Source organism: Delphinapterus leucas, chromosome 12 (genome assembly GCF_059928025.1).
Source record: "Delphinapterus leucas isolate spDelLeu-1000000601 "Yukka" chromosome 12, BTC_Dleu_Yukka2, whole genome shotgun sequence".
Taxonomy (NCBI): Eukaryota; Metazoa; Chordata; class Mammalia; order Artiodactyla; family Monodontidae; genus Delphinapterus; species Delphinapterus leucas.
This window is the reverse complement of record NC_143140.1, coordinates 86,707,113-86,722,197: the sequence shown is the minus strand read 5'-3', so window position 1 is coordinate 86,722,197 and position 15,085 is coordinate 86,707,113. Positions and strand designations below refer to the sequence as shown.

At 45.7% G+C, this 15,085-nt stretch overlaps 1 protein-coding gene and 1 pseudogene across 2 annotated transcripts in view; one reads left to right on the top strand and one right to left on the bottom strand.

Annotated features, from left to right (window-relative positions):
- ZDHHC14 (zDHHC palmitoyltransferase 14) overlaps positions 1–5,218 on the bottom strand; it is a 277,973-nt gene extending 272,755 nt beyond the window's left edge. The window contains exon 1 of one of the 2 annotated variants that reach the window (XM_089922184.1): positions 3,999–5,218. In XM_089922184.1, the coding sequence (XP_089778310.1) occupies positions 3,999–4,243 (245 nt within the window). In that variant the 5' untranslated portion in view covers positions 4,244–5,218. The remainder of the gene's footprint in view (positions 1–3,998) is intronic. The other variant, XM_022560194.3, reaches the window with a different exon arrangement.
- A 5,191-nt stretch (positions 5,219–10,409) lies between these two features.
- Positions 10,410–14,416, top strand: LOC149747920 (ribonuclease MRP subunit p24 pseudogene; annotated as a pseudogene).
- Positions 14,417–15,085: the final 669 nt, after the last annotated feature.

Here is a 15,085-nt window from a genome sequence, read left to right as displayed (position 1 = left end):
TGAGCCTGCGCGTCCGGAGCCTGTGCTCCGCAACGGGAGAGGCCACAACAGTGAGAGGCCCACGTACCGCAAAAGAAAAAAAAACAAAAAAAAGTGGGCTATATGTGTGTGTAAGTCAGAGAGAAAGAAATTGATAATGTTCACTGATCTTTTCAAATGGCAATTCTGGGGTGTGTGAGAATGAGGACATTGTAGGGAGTCTTTGATGAGCCAGCCCCTCAGTAAGTGCAAGGAGCAGTGAGATGTCTCCACAGCACTGCAACCAACTTCCACCCTTCCCTCTTAAACACAGCCACGTAATGCTGTCACTCTGGACCAGTACTACATATGTTGAATAAAAGACGTCTAAAGATAAATAGCCCTGCCCTACTTGACAAAGACTGGAGAGTTGCTTCAGGTTTCTTCTAGTTGCTTTATTACTGTCTTCTCGATTCTGAGATGGCAGCTCCAAGGATGGAAATGAGATGTAGTCCCTGCTTCTTGTAGGCTTGCTCACTGCCCTCGCTCAGGGTCTGGATAAAAGGCGCAGGAGCAAAGCTGCCCCTCAGACTCACGCCAAGGTCTCTGTTCAACTGCAGACTACACAGTTCCACATTTTTTCCACCCTAATATGCTATCACTGTCATGCTTGCTTCTTAATCCACATACTCCGTCCTTCACAGGTTCTCAGAAAGGGTGACCAGTCCTTGGGAGGCTATTTCTAAGTTCTGCTCTAATAACATGTACCCTTTAATGAGTACTATGTATCAGACACTGTACTAAATACACTTCATTTAATCTTCACAACGTTTAAAGGTAGATATTATTAATCCCATTTAACAGACTGGGAAACCAAGGCTTAGAAAAGTCAACTAATTTGTCTAAGGTCATACTTCTGGGAAGAATTTTGGGATCTGTCCTTCCGAAAGGCATGCATGCCTGTAGCCACTATTTTATATTTGGGGGAGAAGCAGCACAGAGCATCAGAAAGGTCACAGGCTTTCCAGCCAGAAGCCTGGCCACTAATTCGTGTGTGATCTTAGGTGATTATTTAACCTCTCCAAGCCTCTATCACTTCATCTTCAAGGTGAGAAAAATCATTCTACCCTGCCTTTCTTCCACGGTTGAAGACAGTATCAACACCTGTTGCTGCATTCCAAGAAGTCCACTTCTCTTGAACAAAGTTCCCTGTCCATCTCTTCAAGGTCAGGAAGGAGAGGTGGGGTGGAGAAGAGTTGCAGGAAAAGGAGGTCTAAAACTAAGTTTAGAAGTTATATGTCTTATTTTCAAATTTCATATTTGCCTTTGTGTTACAGTATGGAGAAACATGGACCCTCGTGTTTAAAAACAAATTCTGCTAATATTAAAGTTATCTAGACATGAAATTAATCAAAATAGGCAACCACATAGTATATGCTCAATAAATAACTGAAGGAACGGCAGAAGGAAGGCAGACAGAGAGCAGACAAAACTGGCATTCTCTCTTGATCTCTCCTAGCCTGTTGGCATTTCATTTCCCGTGCATGTGACTAATTGGGGCTCTGAGTCTCTATCAAATTAATTTGGTCAAAGTTATTTAATTTCACTCTGGCATTAGCAATGGTAAAGAACTTAAAAGCAATACAGCGACAAATATTCTTGCTAAAGCGTAACATTCTATGATTTGAGCAGCCCTATGATTTTTTGTGATTGAGGCATCATGTTACGATGAGCCTATTTTCTTGAACTTTCAAATTGGCTATAACTGAAGCAACACTCATGGACACCAAAGACACACATACATGTAGAGCCGATCTAAAACTGAAGCTGCCGACAGTAGCTAATAAAATCCCAGTGCACATGTTTATTCCTACAGCCATCCGTTAACACAACGCTGACACAGAAAGATCCCTAACAACCTGCTAGTGATCCTTTGGGGAACTCTTGGAAGAAACACACAGAGATGAGGTGAAAATGAACTTATGATGGTTTGGTTAAAAGCAGTGTTTGAAAGAAGAAAGTAAAAGAAAGTAAAAATAGAGTAAAAGTAATAACTGCAGGGGACCCCTAACCATACAGTGGGGGTTTGGGTGTTTAGAGAAAATGAAATAGTCACGATCCTAAATGAAACACACTTGTGGCTGAAGCTCTGCAACACAATCACAAAATGAATCCATTTTATCCACTCTTAACACTGCTAAAAAAGCGCAGAGATGCCAGTATAGATCCATTCAAAACTCTGTTAACATGAGGAACATAGTGAATATGCTCTACCTAGGGGAACACCTGTAATGAAGCCACCACTGGAAGGATGGCATTTCTGTTCTACCGTATGACATCACCATGTCAGTGCCGGGATTTATTATGACTCAGACTGCAAAATCACCCAGAACCTCTGGCCCCTTCCCCCAGTTCCCCAGGTCTGTAAGGACAAGAGGGTGGCTCTGGATGGGGGCAGGGGAGCAGCAGCAGGAACAACACGGCATTTCTCCCATCATTCTGAAAGCCTCTCCATACCCCTACCTTCCCGTTACCAAGTCCCCAGACAGACTCCACCAACTAGTCTCAAATGTGCACCAAAGTTAACCTTCTAGAAGAGACCTGGAAATTTTACATAGTCAGAAATGGAGTTGTTGTCTGTAAGAAAGGCTGGGGGAGTTAAGGAGCTTATATCCGAGATCTCTCTCCTCACCTGTTCTCACTCAATCCCATCAAAATTGTTCATCACAGCACAACGTTCAGACACAAAATGTTTCCCCTCAGAGTCAGAGGGCTTTAAGTGAAAAGTATTACATTGTCAAGAGATCATCCATTTCTGACTGAGACAGCATTTGGAATATCAAACACCAGGCACGAAGTCAGAACCTATTAATACTTACCACAGACAAAGTAAACATACACAAAAGCTTTTAATTAACCCTATCCAACAGAAGCAGAAAGAGTATCATGCCCCATAATAGCTAGGAAAAGCAAAGAACTCCCAATAAATATATTGCTTTTTTTTCAATGGGAGGGGGTAGTAGCTACAAGTTTCATTGAGCATAAGATACCAAGAATTACACAAGAAGCTGCAATGCAAATGTTGGACCCAATAAGAGCAATTGAAGTGGATTCTGAAATGTGGTTAAACTACTTTATCTAATACTATTAACAAACAAGAAGATCTTTAGTTAGTTGGCAGGAAGATAGTTGCTATCAGCCAATTTGATTTTCCTGAATGGAGAAGACGGGCATGCACTTTTTTCCCCGATAAAAGCCCTAAAGTCCCAAAGTTTTGTTTCTGGAATCATAAGTTACTATGCAGTGTCATACTCTTCCTGACAGGCCTACAGTCTCCTTTTACCTGTTCCCCAATATTGGGAGGGGAGGGGAAAGTGTTTGCTTGGAGCATTTTTTTTTTTTACTGAAACCTGTTTTTAAAGTGAATCGTTTAGAAACCTGATAGTAAATCAGAAATTGATCAAGAGTGAACATCTAAGGAGAACGAAAAATGAAATTATCCTTCCAAGCCACATGGAGTGGCCAACACTCTGAGACCTAAAATAACCAAGATTTCTCGTTAGTCAGGGAGGGTATGTAGAAGATTTAGTCAACTGAGCTTCACAAGATGCCCTACAGCTCGTGAGCACGAAAGGAAGTCGATTCTGTTTATCCCTGACTTAAGGACCTTCCTCATCCCCGCTTCCCACAGAAGGCTACATCTGGGCTGGTTTGCTAGTCTCCAAACTCAGTAGGGCCCGCGCCAAGAATCAGTCACCTGCGAGGTGCCACTCAACCCTTGGGTGCAACAAGGCCGGCACACCTTCCAAGTGTCCTCTCTCCCTTCTCCTCCACTCCCAGAGCCCGACCCAGAACTGCATTATCTCCGGGGACCGAAAAGCCAACAGACCTTTTAAAGAAAAAGAGGGAGTGCGGGGTCTGTATTATCTAACAATATACAATAGATAAGGCTTCTAGAAAACGAAAGTAGCGAGGGGAGAGGGACAGGGATCGGGGAGGCGAGGGGTGCCAGGCGTCGGGGAGCTTTCGCCACCACTTACTCGAAGGCGAAGAAGAGTCCGCTAGTGACCAGGATGAGGATGAGAGTCAGGTAGAAGACGCCCGTCTGCCGGGCCATCATGATCCTCCCGTTGCAGAAGAACTTGTTTCTTCCCGGGAAAACCTCCCATTTCCTCCGGGCCGCGATTTTCTTCTTCTTGTGGGGCGACTCCATGGGGGAGGAGCTGTGGGTGCTGATCTGACTGTACTCGCAGTCTTTCATGGGCCCGCCGCCGCCGGGAGGCATCCACGAGGGCAGCCGGCTGGGGGCGCACACCCCCAGCAGCCCCCCGGCCGCGCGGCCCCCGCCGAGCCACGACCGCCGCCGGCCGCCCGGCCGCCCCCAGAGCCTCGGCGCCGCGGCCCCTAGGCGGGCTCCCGGCTCGGCGACAACTTTGCCGAGGACACCCAGGTTAACCCTTTGGGGAGCCCAGCTGTCATAGCCGGATCCCCTGCCTAGAGGGACGGTGCTCGCCCGCAGCCCGCGGCGGCGGTCCTCAGTCGCTTCCAGCCCGCGTGCTGGGGCTCCGGGACCCCGCGGGGCGCGGGGGGCTGCCCAGTCGCCCCCGTGCTTGCCGTGCGCCCTCCCCCTCGCACAGCCGCTCGCTCGGCCCCGCAGCCCCCGGCCCTCCGGCCGCGCCTCGGCTCTGGCCCGCCGACCCCCGAGCGCTGCGCCCAGAGGCGACACGAGGCGGCGGCCCCGGCGCCGGCTTCCTCAGGAGCCACTTCTGCGCCTCGGTCAGGTTTATTCTAATCCTTCCTCCCGGCGGCGGATCCTCCCCAGGAGAGAGCGATGGAAACTGGGAGGCAGCTTGCGGCCCCAGCAACCCCTCCCAGGGGTGGGGAAACCAAGCACGTTATTCTGTCAGGAGCGGGCTCGGCGACAGCCCGGGCGCTGCTCGCGCGGCGACCCCGCGCCGGCGCGCCTGGCAGCCGAGCCGAGTCCGCGGCCCCCGCTCTGAGCTGCTGGGGCCGCCTGGGCTGAGGGTCGCGGCGGTGGCTCGCGGGTTGCGCGGCCAGGGGCTCCCTGGTTCCCTCCGGCCCCATAGGAGCCAGGCCCGGCGCAAGGAGGGCCGCCGGGAGCGGCGGAGCGCGTCTCTGGGCCGCGGGGCGAACGCCACAGACACTTGTTTGCGAGGATGAGTCCCGGCGCGCGCGCCTCGCTCCGAGCTGGTCCGCCTCCTCCCGGCCCGGTGGGCGGCGGCCGGCGCCTCGCCCGCCGGGCTCCTCCTCCGGCTCCTCCTTCTCTCGGGCGAAGCCCGCACGGGCTCGGAAGGGTCCCCCGCCCCCGTGCCCGCCAGCAGGGCAGGCGAGGCCCCGGGGCGGGCGCTGGACACCCTCCGGCATCGCCCAAGGGCCTCTCCGGCCGGGCACCCGATGCCCCGCCGCGCGCATTCCCACAGACTTCGTCCGCTTCCCGGCTTCTCCCGGTTTATTCCCGGCGGCCGCTGCCGCCTCGGGAGACACATTTACGCAGCAACACGCAAACCCATTCTGGCGACTCCTGGGGACCCGAGGAACCGGGGCGGAGTGATGGCCCTCCCCTGTCCGCCCCGACTCTCCCTCTCCCTCCCGCAGCGGGGCGCGTGCTCGAGTGGCGGGGGCTCTGCTGCTGCCCGGGAGTGGGTTGGGGGTGCCCCGGCGACAGGATGGGGAGGCGCTGCACGAGGCGGGCCGGACTCCGGGATGGGGGCTGCGGGCGGGAGTCTCCGTGCCCGGCCAGCTTCCAGGCTTCCCGCGGGGAGGAGGGGACAGCGAAGCGCCCTGGGTCCCTCCCGGACGACAAGCCCCGTGGCAGCCAGGCTCTGCGTGCGTTGCTGCTTCCCCTGCCCTTTCTCACTTCTCCGACACGGGCGCTCTCAATTTGCTCGCTTTATTTCTCTCCTTTCCCCCCGCGAGCTCCCACGGCGGCAGATGGGCCACCCGCTGTGCTCTCCCGCCCCGCCCGACTGTCCCCAAGGATCTGCTCGTGCGCTCGGCCCTGGCTTTGCAGCGGGGTCTGAACCCTCCCGCCGTGGGCACAGCCGGTGGGCCGCGAGAGCGAAGACGGGGCGGGGACGATCGGTTTTCCGCGCCCCAATTTCCTTTCACGGCCTATTGGGACGTGTAGTTCTTCCTCTCGCCGTCCGGCTCCGAGAGGAAACGCGACTAGGGGACCAAAAAACTACAAATCCCTGCATCCTCCGCGACGAGGGCGGGAGAGGCGTGGTGCTGAGCGTTCTGGTGCTGTTTGGTTGGAGATGGAAACCAACAAAGGGTAGGGCTGGGGTTCTGCTGCGCCTTTTCGGTGCTGGGCGCTTCACACGTTACGCACGTTCTTTATCTAATCTTCACGACAACCCTGCGAGGCACTATTGTATCCAGCCGACTACTTGCCAGAGATCACAAACCGCCCGGGTGGTCGAGATGGGATTGAACCCAGAGCCCTGAGAATTTCACTTATTAAGCGCTGCCTAGGTGAGCGGTGTCAAAGGGAGATGAGATTGGTTTATCCAAGAGAGGAAAAGAACTAGGGCCGGTTGGGAAGAGCTTCCTGTAGTAAGGAAAAAGTGGTGGGAATGGCAATTCGAGTAGGACATGAAATTATAAGGAGTTATGGATAAAAATGGTATTTACCAGGATCCATCATAAAGCAGGTTAGGGGAATGGGTAGGACCTTAGTTAGAAATGGGTCCGAATGGTTTTAGATATTGCGTGACCAATGAGCACACTGTAGGGACAATTCAGTACTCTGCGGCTGTACTGATTTTTAAAAAAACAACTGGCAAACCTCAGACAATTCAAATGAAAACTCTCCCATGCTCTCCTATCCTTTAGCTCATGGGATCAACAGGATGTTATTTGATTTATTTCAAGCACCTTTTCTCCAGGTGTCCAGTTAATATACTAAATACATTGACTTGGTTGCTTGAAAAAAAGACTCCTATTCTTGTTCTCTATTAAGCCCTTAATTTTTCTGGCATCGTGGTTATGCTTTTTAATAGTCCTTCTCTATTAGAGAAACATACAAAAATATCTGCATGTGCTTTAAAATAGTCCAGCCCATCCACCCCCAAAAAACATGAGGATATAGATATTGGCAAACTTGAAAATTGTTAATGTTGGGTGATAGATATATCTTTATTAGTTATCTGTGGCAGCAAATTATCACAAACCTAGAAGCTTAAAACAACACAGATTTATTATCTCAGTTTCTGTGGGTCAGGTGTCCAGGCACTTGGGTCATCTGCTTAGGGTCTCGCACCTGCCATCAAGGTGTTGGCTAGGCTGCATTCTCATCTGGAGGCTCAATTGGAAAAGAAACAGCTTCCATGTTCACTTGGGTCACTGGCAGAATTCATTTCCTTGCAGCTGTAGGACTGAAGACCTTGGCTTTTGCTGGCTGTCCACTGGAGACTGCCCTCAATTCCTAGGTGGCACCTGGCATTCATGGGCCAGCACGGCCACTTACTTCATCAAGTCAGCAAGGAGAGTCACCAGAGCAAACCTGCTAGCAAGATGGAATCTCATATAACACAAGGTAATCACACAGGGGTGACATCAAATGTGCCATACTCTATCCGTTAGAAAGCAAGTCACAGGGGAAGGGATATTACAAGGGTTTGAATACTAGGATGAGCGGCTACCCTAGGGTTTGTCCACCACCGTGCACAAGAGGGTCCATGTTTATGTTTGAAATTTTCCATAATAAAAAGAAATGAATTACATCTTTAAAAATTATCTCTAAATTTCCCACTGCCAGCAAGTTTCTAGATAAGCTGATATGATTGTTTGCAGTTGTCTTCCTAAGAATTCCTTGTTTCTTCCTACTCCATGTTTACTCAGACCTATGGCAATTAGCTTAGGACATATACTTAAGTTCACTAGAACCTGGCATGACAGCCATGGATTTTAACTCACCACCTAAAAACTACTCTGTAAGGTGTGGTAGAGTTTATTCAGTCATTTCTCAATTATTTAGGGGTGTAGTTTGTGCGAAGTATTTTTTTTTTTTGCAGCAGGAATATAAAAGGATCCAAGATAGAAGTTTATATTTGGGGGCTAGAGGGAGAGGTGGAGAGAAAAAACAATAAATGCAAATAAAATGCACACCAAAAAAGGGAAATAAATGACTAAATGATAAGACAATTTCAGAGAGACGTGACATGAACAAAAAAACAGAGCAGGGTTGTTGGATAGAGAGACTGGGGTGGGGTGAGAGACCTCTGTGGAGGAGACGCTTGAGCAGAGAACCAAATGGTAAGAAACAGCAAGTACAAAGACCTCAAGGCAGATCAAGCTTGGAAAGTTCTAGGGGTGCAAAGTAAACACAGTCTGGCTGGAATGGAGTGAGGGACAGGATGAAAGCTAGAGGAAAGGCTGGGTGAGGCATCTGGACTCTATTCTCCGTGCACTGGGAAGTCACTTAATCTGTGACCACCATTATAGTAAGTGTGGAAGGGTCAGGAGGAGAGTAACATACAGTGCTTGCCCTCAGGAATATATAGCCTCCAAACTTTAATGCTAGAAGGACCTCGGTGCATCTAGAATTATAGACCAAAACATTTGTTTTTTATATGGGAAAATTTGAGGCCCAGAAAAGGAGTTACCTGCAAAAAATTCCTTGAGAATGCCTCACAATAACAAATAATTCATAAATGAACCTTGAATTGAAAGAGTGCATCCTCTGATTTAAAGCTTTAGAAAACTGATAACTAGTGATTATTTAGTGCCCGTCATGTGCAAGGCATTGTGGTAAAGCAGTTGAATATGGCAGAGAAGCTACAGTCTAGTTGGGAAAACAAGATGTAGACACATAAGAAAGTAAGTAATGGAAGAAAATTATGTAATAAAAATCACTATCATTTCTGGAATATCTTCTTGTATTAGGCAATATCCTGATTCTTTACACATTTAGCTTATTAAATCAAAAGGACAACCTGACAAGGTAAGGAATGTTACCTTTCTTGCACAGAGGAGAAAACTGAAGATCAGAGAGGCTAGGTGATTTGCCCAAGGTTTCATAGCTGGTAAGTAACGGAGTCAGGATTGATGGCCAGGTGTGCATGTCTGATTCCACTACACAGTGGAGGAGTATACTGTGTCTGACTCACTGCCAACTGAGTAGGGAAGAGTATCTTGATTTCAGCGGAAAGGGAGATCTATGAGGCCTAGACTGTAGCAAAGTGAGATCCAGGACTCTGACAATATGATAGGCAGGACAAGAGGGGTTAGGATCTCAAGGAGATGGGAAGGGTGGGAAAACACATGATGTTTCCAGTTAGAGTGGAATTGACAAGGATTCAAGAGCAAATACTTTACTTGGGAGAGGATTCCTTAAAACACTGCTGAGACAGGAAGTGAGCTAGAGAGGGGTGAGCCTATAAAGCTTGCATGGAGAAGCTGCCACTGTGGGCGGCTGGAGCTCAGACCCTCCAGGCAACTGTGGGAGGTGGTACAGACCCTGCCTCACAGTTTCCCCACCTGAAGGGCGAGTTTGCTGAACTTTGTCCACCAACCCATCTGTTATTAGCTGGGAGCCCCTTATGGGAGCACTAACTCTTCATCTTCTTTACATTGGGCCACGCTCCTAAAGCTACCACAGCCGTGAACCCTAAGAGCACCAAGCTGGCCCTCCCTTGAGTGTTGGTGGTATCTTTGATTCCAGCGCATCGTTCCTTGTTCTCATCTGCCTCAGTGGGTTTACCGACAACAGGGGTTACATTATTAACAAAATTAGAGCTTTGTTCCTTTCATCTGAGCATTCCACAAACCCACCTCGGTCATTCTCAGAATACCTCCAAGCAGCCAGGAGAAAGTACGGTCTTATCCACGGTGAAGGGGGAAGACATTCAGATCCCAAGACAGATGATTTGTATACCTTTCGAGACCAAGATGAGTGTGCACCTGTGTGGTCAAAGTACGTAAGTCAAAGGGACCCAGTGCTAGAAGGAGAACTTTGAAAATGCCAGAAGGGGATTTCTTTTGAGAGTTCAGGGCTGGTAATTCAGGAATTAGCTCAGGAAATAATTGCCAAAGCTCCCATAGCAGACAAAATTCCTCAGAAAATCAGGCACCCTAATTCCTTCCAACCCAGAGAGTTTGCTCCAAGTTTTACATGTGCTCAGCACATCTGGGAACATCTTGTGTCAAAACACATAAGATGTTTAAAGTAATAAACTCAGCACTGCAAGGAAAAAATTGGATGAGGCAGAAAAAATGTAATCCAAAATGTACTTATAATGTCCCCAGTGACTTTTTCTTGGCTCTTTTAACACCAAAAAGTTACTTTTTAGGATTTTAATAAAAATAATTCATGTACATTGAAACCATTGTATTACAAAAAATTTTCTTACATATAAATATGAAAAATGTAAAAGTTCAAATTCCCATTACCTTAAGATGACAGTCATTAACATTTTGTTGACCATCTGTTATGTAATTCATTTTATCCACACACATATCATGTTTTTTATATATAAATTTATTTTATTTATTCATTTTTGGCTGCATTGGGTCTTCGTTGCTGTTCACAGGCTTTCTCTGGTTGCGGTGAGCGGGGGCTACTCTTCGTTGCAGCACGTGGGCTTCTTATTGCGGTGGCTTCTCTTGTTGTGGAGCACAGGCTCTAGGCACACAGGCTCAGTAGTTATGGCTCGCGGGCTCTAGAGCACAGGCTCAGTAGTTGTGGTACACGAGCTTAGTTGCTCCGCGGCATATGGGATCTTCCTGGACCAGGGCTCGAACCCGTGTCCCCTGCCTTGGCAGGCAGATTCTTTTTTTAAAAAATAGATTTATTTTATTTATTTATTTTTTGGCTGCATTGGGTCTTCATTGCTGTGTGCGGGCGAGCGGGGGCTACTCTTCGTTGCGGTGCATGGGCTTCTCATTGTGGTGGCTTCTCTTGTTGCGGAGCACGGGCTCTAGGCCCGCAGGCTTCAGTAGTTGTGGCACGCGGGCTCAGTAGTCGTGGCTCACGGGCTCTAGAGCGCAGTCTCAGTAGTTGTGGCACATGGGCTTAGTTGCTCTGCGGCACGTGGGATCTTCCCAGACCAGGGCTCGAACCCGTGTCCCCTACATTGGCAGGCGGATTCTTAACCACTGCGCCACCAGGGAAGTCCACACACACGTATCATTTAATAAAAATGGAATCGTGTCATGAGTCCTGTTCATCCTGTATGCTTTTTTAAAGTGTCATCCCTAACCCCTACTATTTCCCAAGTAACCAATGTAAACAATTTAGTCTATATCCTTCTCCAGGCTCATATAATTATAGGCAAACTGTATATACACATATATGCAGTTCATAATCCAATTTCATCAATTGTCTGAATAATGTACTTTATAATTAATCTTTCCTAGTTCACGATCCAGCCCAGGTTTCATACCTAGCACTTACTCTTTCAATATGGAACAGTTCTACCTCCTTTCTTTTAGTTTCTTGATCTTGACATTTTAGAAGAGTTTAGGCCACTTATTTTGTACAATGTCACTCCATTTGGGTTCGACTGGCATTTCTTCACAGTGTAATCCACAATGGGGCTCTCATCAGGTTTCAGCCACAGGCATGAAGGCAACGTTGCTGAAACTACAAGATACCTGTGTGGGTCACACCTGCTGCTGCCTCTGGGCCTGCAGTTCCTCACAGGATTTCGAAGAAGCATGTCCATACTGCTTCCAGCTGCAGGTGCTGGATAAAGCTGGAATGTGTCTCCAGCCCAAGGCTAAACTGACACCCCAAAGTACAGACACTTATTAATTGAGAAGCAAAATAAATATGCACTCAGGTTTAAAGAAGCAAAAATTGTGAAGAAGTAGAAAGGCTCCAAAACTGTTTTGTTGATTACTTGTAAAATATGCATCAGAACACTAACTGGTAAAATAACGGGAAAAGGAGAAGGATCCTATGGACGATGAGAAACAATTCTACCACTCCTCAGATTTAACCCTTGCAGGAAGACACAGAGACTAAAGTTCTGAGTTCTGCAAGTCTGGTTCCAATGGCGAGAGCCCAGCCTGGTTTTCAAAACACCTACATCTGGACAGTCAATACCCATTTGCTCCTCAAAGGACATGAGCAAAACAAAGAAACACTTCTCTTAACTAAAAATGCAGCTTAGTCAGAAAGAATTCCAAAAGAATCCAAAGTGGATTTCAGAAATTTCTTGTCTCCTCTGTAAAGAATGGATTTTGAGAAATGTGTAATGCTATTTCGGAACTAAAGCTAGTCAGTAAAAAACTTGTTTGACTTTTATTTATTTTCTGAATACATGGAAACCAAATCCAAGAACAAACTTTCCTTGACATCCTTGGCATTTGTGGGAAATAAAAACCTCACTGGAATGATTAACTGAAACCTACCCACCTCAAGTGTTGGTTGTGAGATCAAAAAAATATGTGAAAGTGCTTGTCAGTAGTAAACTCATAAGCAGGTATTACTGGTACTCTTATTATTTTCCCTTTTCTCATCAGTTTTCACCATTTATATCATTCTCTTTCAAAAGGAGATTGAGACCTTTATAAGCGTGTCTACTCAGAAGGACTTCATCGGGGGGTCAATAGCCTGACTGCTAATTCAGAAAACTGGTGTGTCCTTTTTCTCCTACAAACATCTGCATAACTGTACATTAGTGAAACCTGAAGATTATCCCTATTTGGGGTGTAAAAATATCCGGGATATTCTTAATTATAGATGATCTAATAAGATAAAGATACAAATATATTTTATAGAAATTTTCATTTTTATAACTTTCTGTTGTTCCTGTAGTAATATTTCACCTTAAGAGACAGTTTAATTTGTTCTAGTACAGACTTATTTCTGGGTTTAAAATTATTTCAAAATGTCAACTTTTACTTTAGCTATCTTACATCTTTTCTGGAACAACATAGGTACAATTTGTTTTTTGTTAATAAGCTAAGATTGTTTTCCACCTTTCTATTTAGCTCATTTAGATATGTTGAAGAAAAATCAGGTAATGCATTTCTGGTGGGAAGTGATGTCTCTTTCTCAGCATCATGTCCAAAGGTCCATGGTGCTGGTTTGTCCCAATATTCATGATATTCATTTTGATTACTAGGGTAAGGAGGTTCCACTAGGTTTTTCCAATATAAAGTTGTTATTTTCCTTTGTAGTTAATAAATACAAAGACTGCAAATGTCTTGTTCTTCATCAAACTCTCACCTACTAATTTTAGTATCTGTTGATTTCTTGATTCTATTTCCTTCTCTTTCCTCCCTTCCTTCCTTCTTTCTTTCCTTTATCTTTCTCTCTCCCCCCCACCCACTTTTGTTGGCATAAGAAAGACCTTTCTTTTTTTCCCCATTTATTTATTGATTCACTGGTTTATTTATATCAGTATGGCCTCATAGATCCTTTTATTATTCAATGGGATATAATCTATTGTTTTTTGTTTTTAATTTATTTATTTATTTTTGGCTGTGTTGGGTCTTCGTTTCTGTGCGAGGGCTTTCTCTAGTTGCGGCGAGCGAGGGCCATTCTTCATCGCGGTGCATGGGCCTCTCACTATCGTGGCCTCTCTTGTTGCGGGGCACAGGCTCCAGATGCGCAGGCTCAGTAGCTGTGGCTCACAGGCCCAGTTGCTCCGCGGCATGTGGGATCTTCCCAGACCAGGGCTCGAACCCATGTCCCCTGCATTGGCAGGCAGATTCTCAACCACTGCACCACCAGGGAAGCCCTAATCTATTGTTTAGTTATAAATAACTACAGCTATAATCTGTCAGTAGTTATTTTGACATTCAAACTGTTCCAGATTTGGCTAGCATGAGCCCCTTCATGCTAACTCCTGTGAAATTTGACATGACCCAGTCACTCCTTGAGCACTTGCTTCCCTAACTGCCTCAATCAGATGTTCCAGGGTCCCCCTGTACTTTTCCTGTCCCAGCCCTGCAATCTGTCATTTCTCCAAGGGGTCCTAGTTCCTTTTAGTGGAAAACACATATATGTTTATATATCTCTGTCTATTTATATATCTATTAAAACATAGGCACAGATATTTATTTTTCTCAATGCTAAAAACCATGTTTTCAAACTGATAACATGCACTTCCAATCAAAAACTACAAGCTGTAATGCATGCTTCTCACTTTCCATACTTGTAGCTCATTCCTTCCATTATTCTCAATGTATTTGTTCATTTCTTCAAGTCTAGAGTACAAAAAAGTTTTGGAACTGCTAACCCGTGCCACCATGAAAAGCAAACCAGCAAACTAGAGTTAATTAATTATTTACAGTTCTTTTGTTTTGTTTTAGAAAAAAAAAAGTGTACATCCTTGCATGTTCCCAATGTTGGGGGTAAAGCAACAACTATGTCATCATTAAATATGATGTTACCTTTGGGATTTTATAGATGCCTTTATCAGGTTGAGGAGGTTTCCCTCTACTACTGGTTTGCTGAGAGTTCTTATATATATGGATGCTGAATTTTGTAAGATATTCTTTCTGCACCTATTGAGATGATTCATTTTCTCCTTTATTCTGTTAATATGATGTATTACACTGATTGATAATTGAATGCTAAAATTTACATTTCTAACATAATCCTCATTTGGTCGAAATGCATTGTCCTTTTCATATATTATTGGATTTGGATTACTAATATTTTGTGAAAAAACTTACATCTATGTTAATGAGAGTTATTGGCTACTGATTTTTTTTTTTTTGCGGGGGTCAGGGGAGGTCATGTCTTTGTCAAGTTTGATTTCAGGATTCTCCTGACCTCATAAAAACAAGATGGGAATTGTTTCTTCATCTATTTTTTTGAGAAGGTTTGGTAGGGTTGGTATTGTTTACTTATTAAATGTTTGATAGAATTCACCAGCTAATTATTTGGTTCTGGAGTTCTATTTGAGGAAAAGATTATGATATCAAACTCAATGTCTTCAAAAGATATAGAACTACTCTTATTTTTTAGTTCATCTTGTGTCAGTTTGGGTAAGTTATACTGTTAAAGAAATTTTTCTATTTCATTTAAGTTGTTGGATATATTGGCATAAATTTGTTCATAATATTCTGTCATTATTTATTTAATGTCCATAAGATCATTTATTGTAGATACTGGCAATTTTCTTAATCAGTCTTGCTAAGGGTTTAT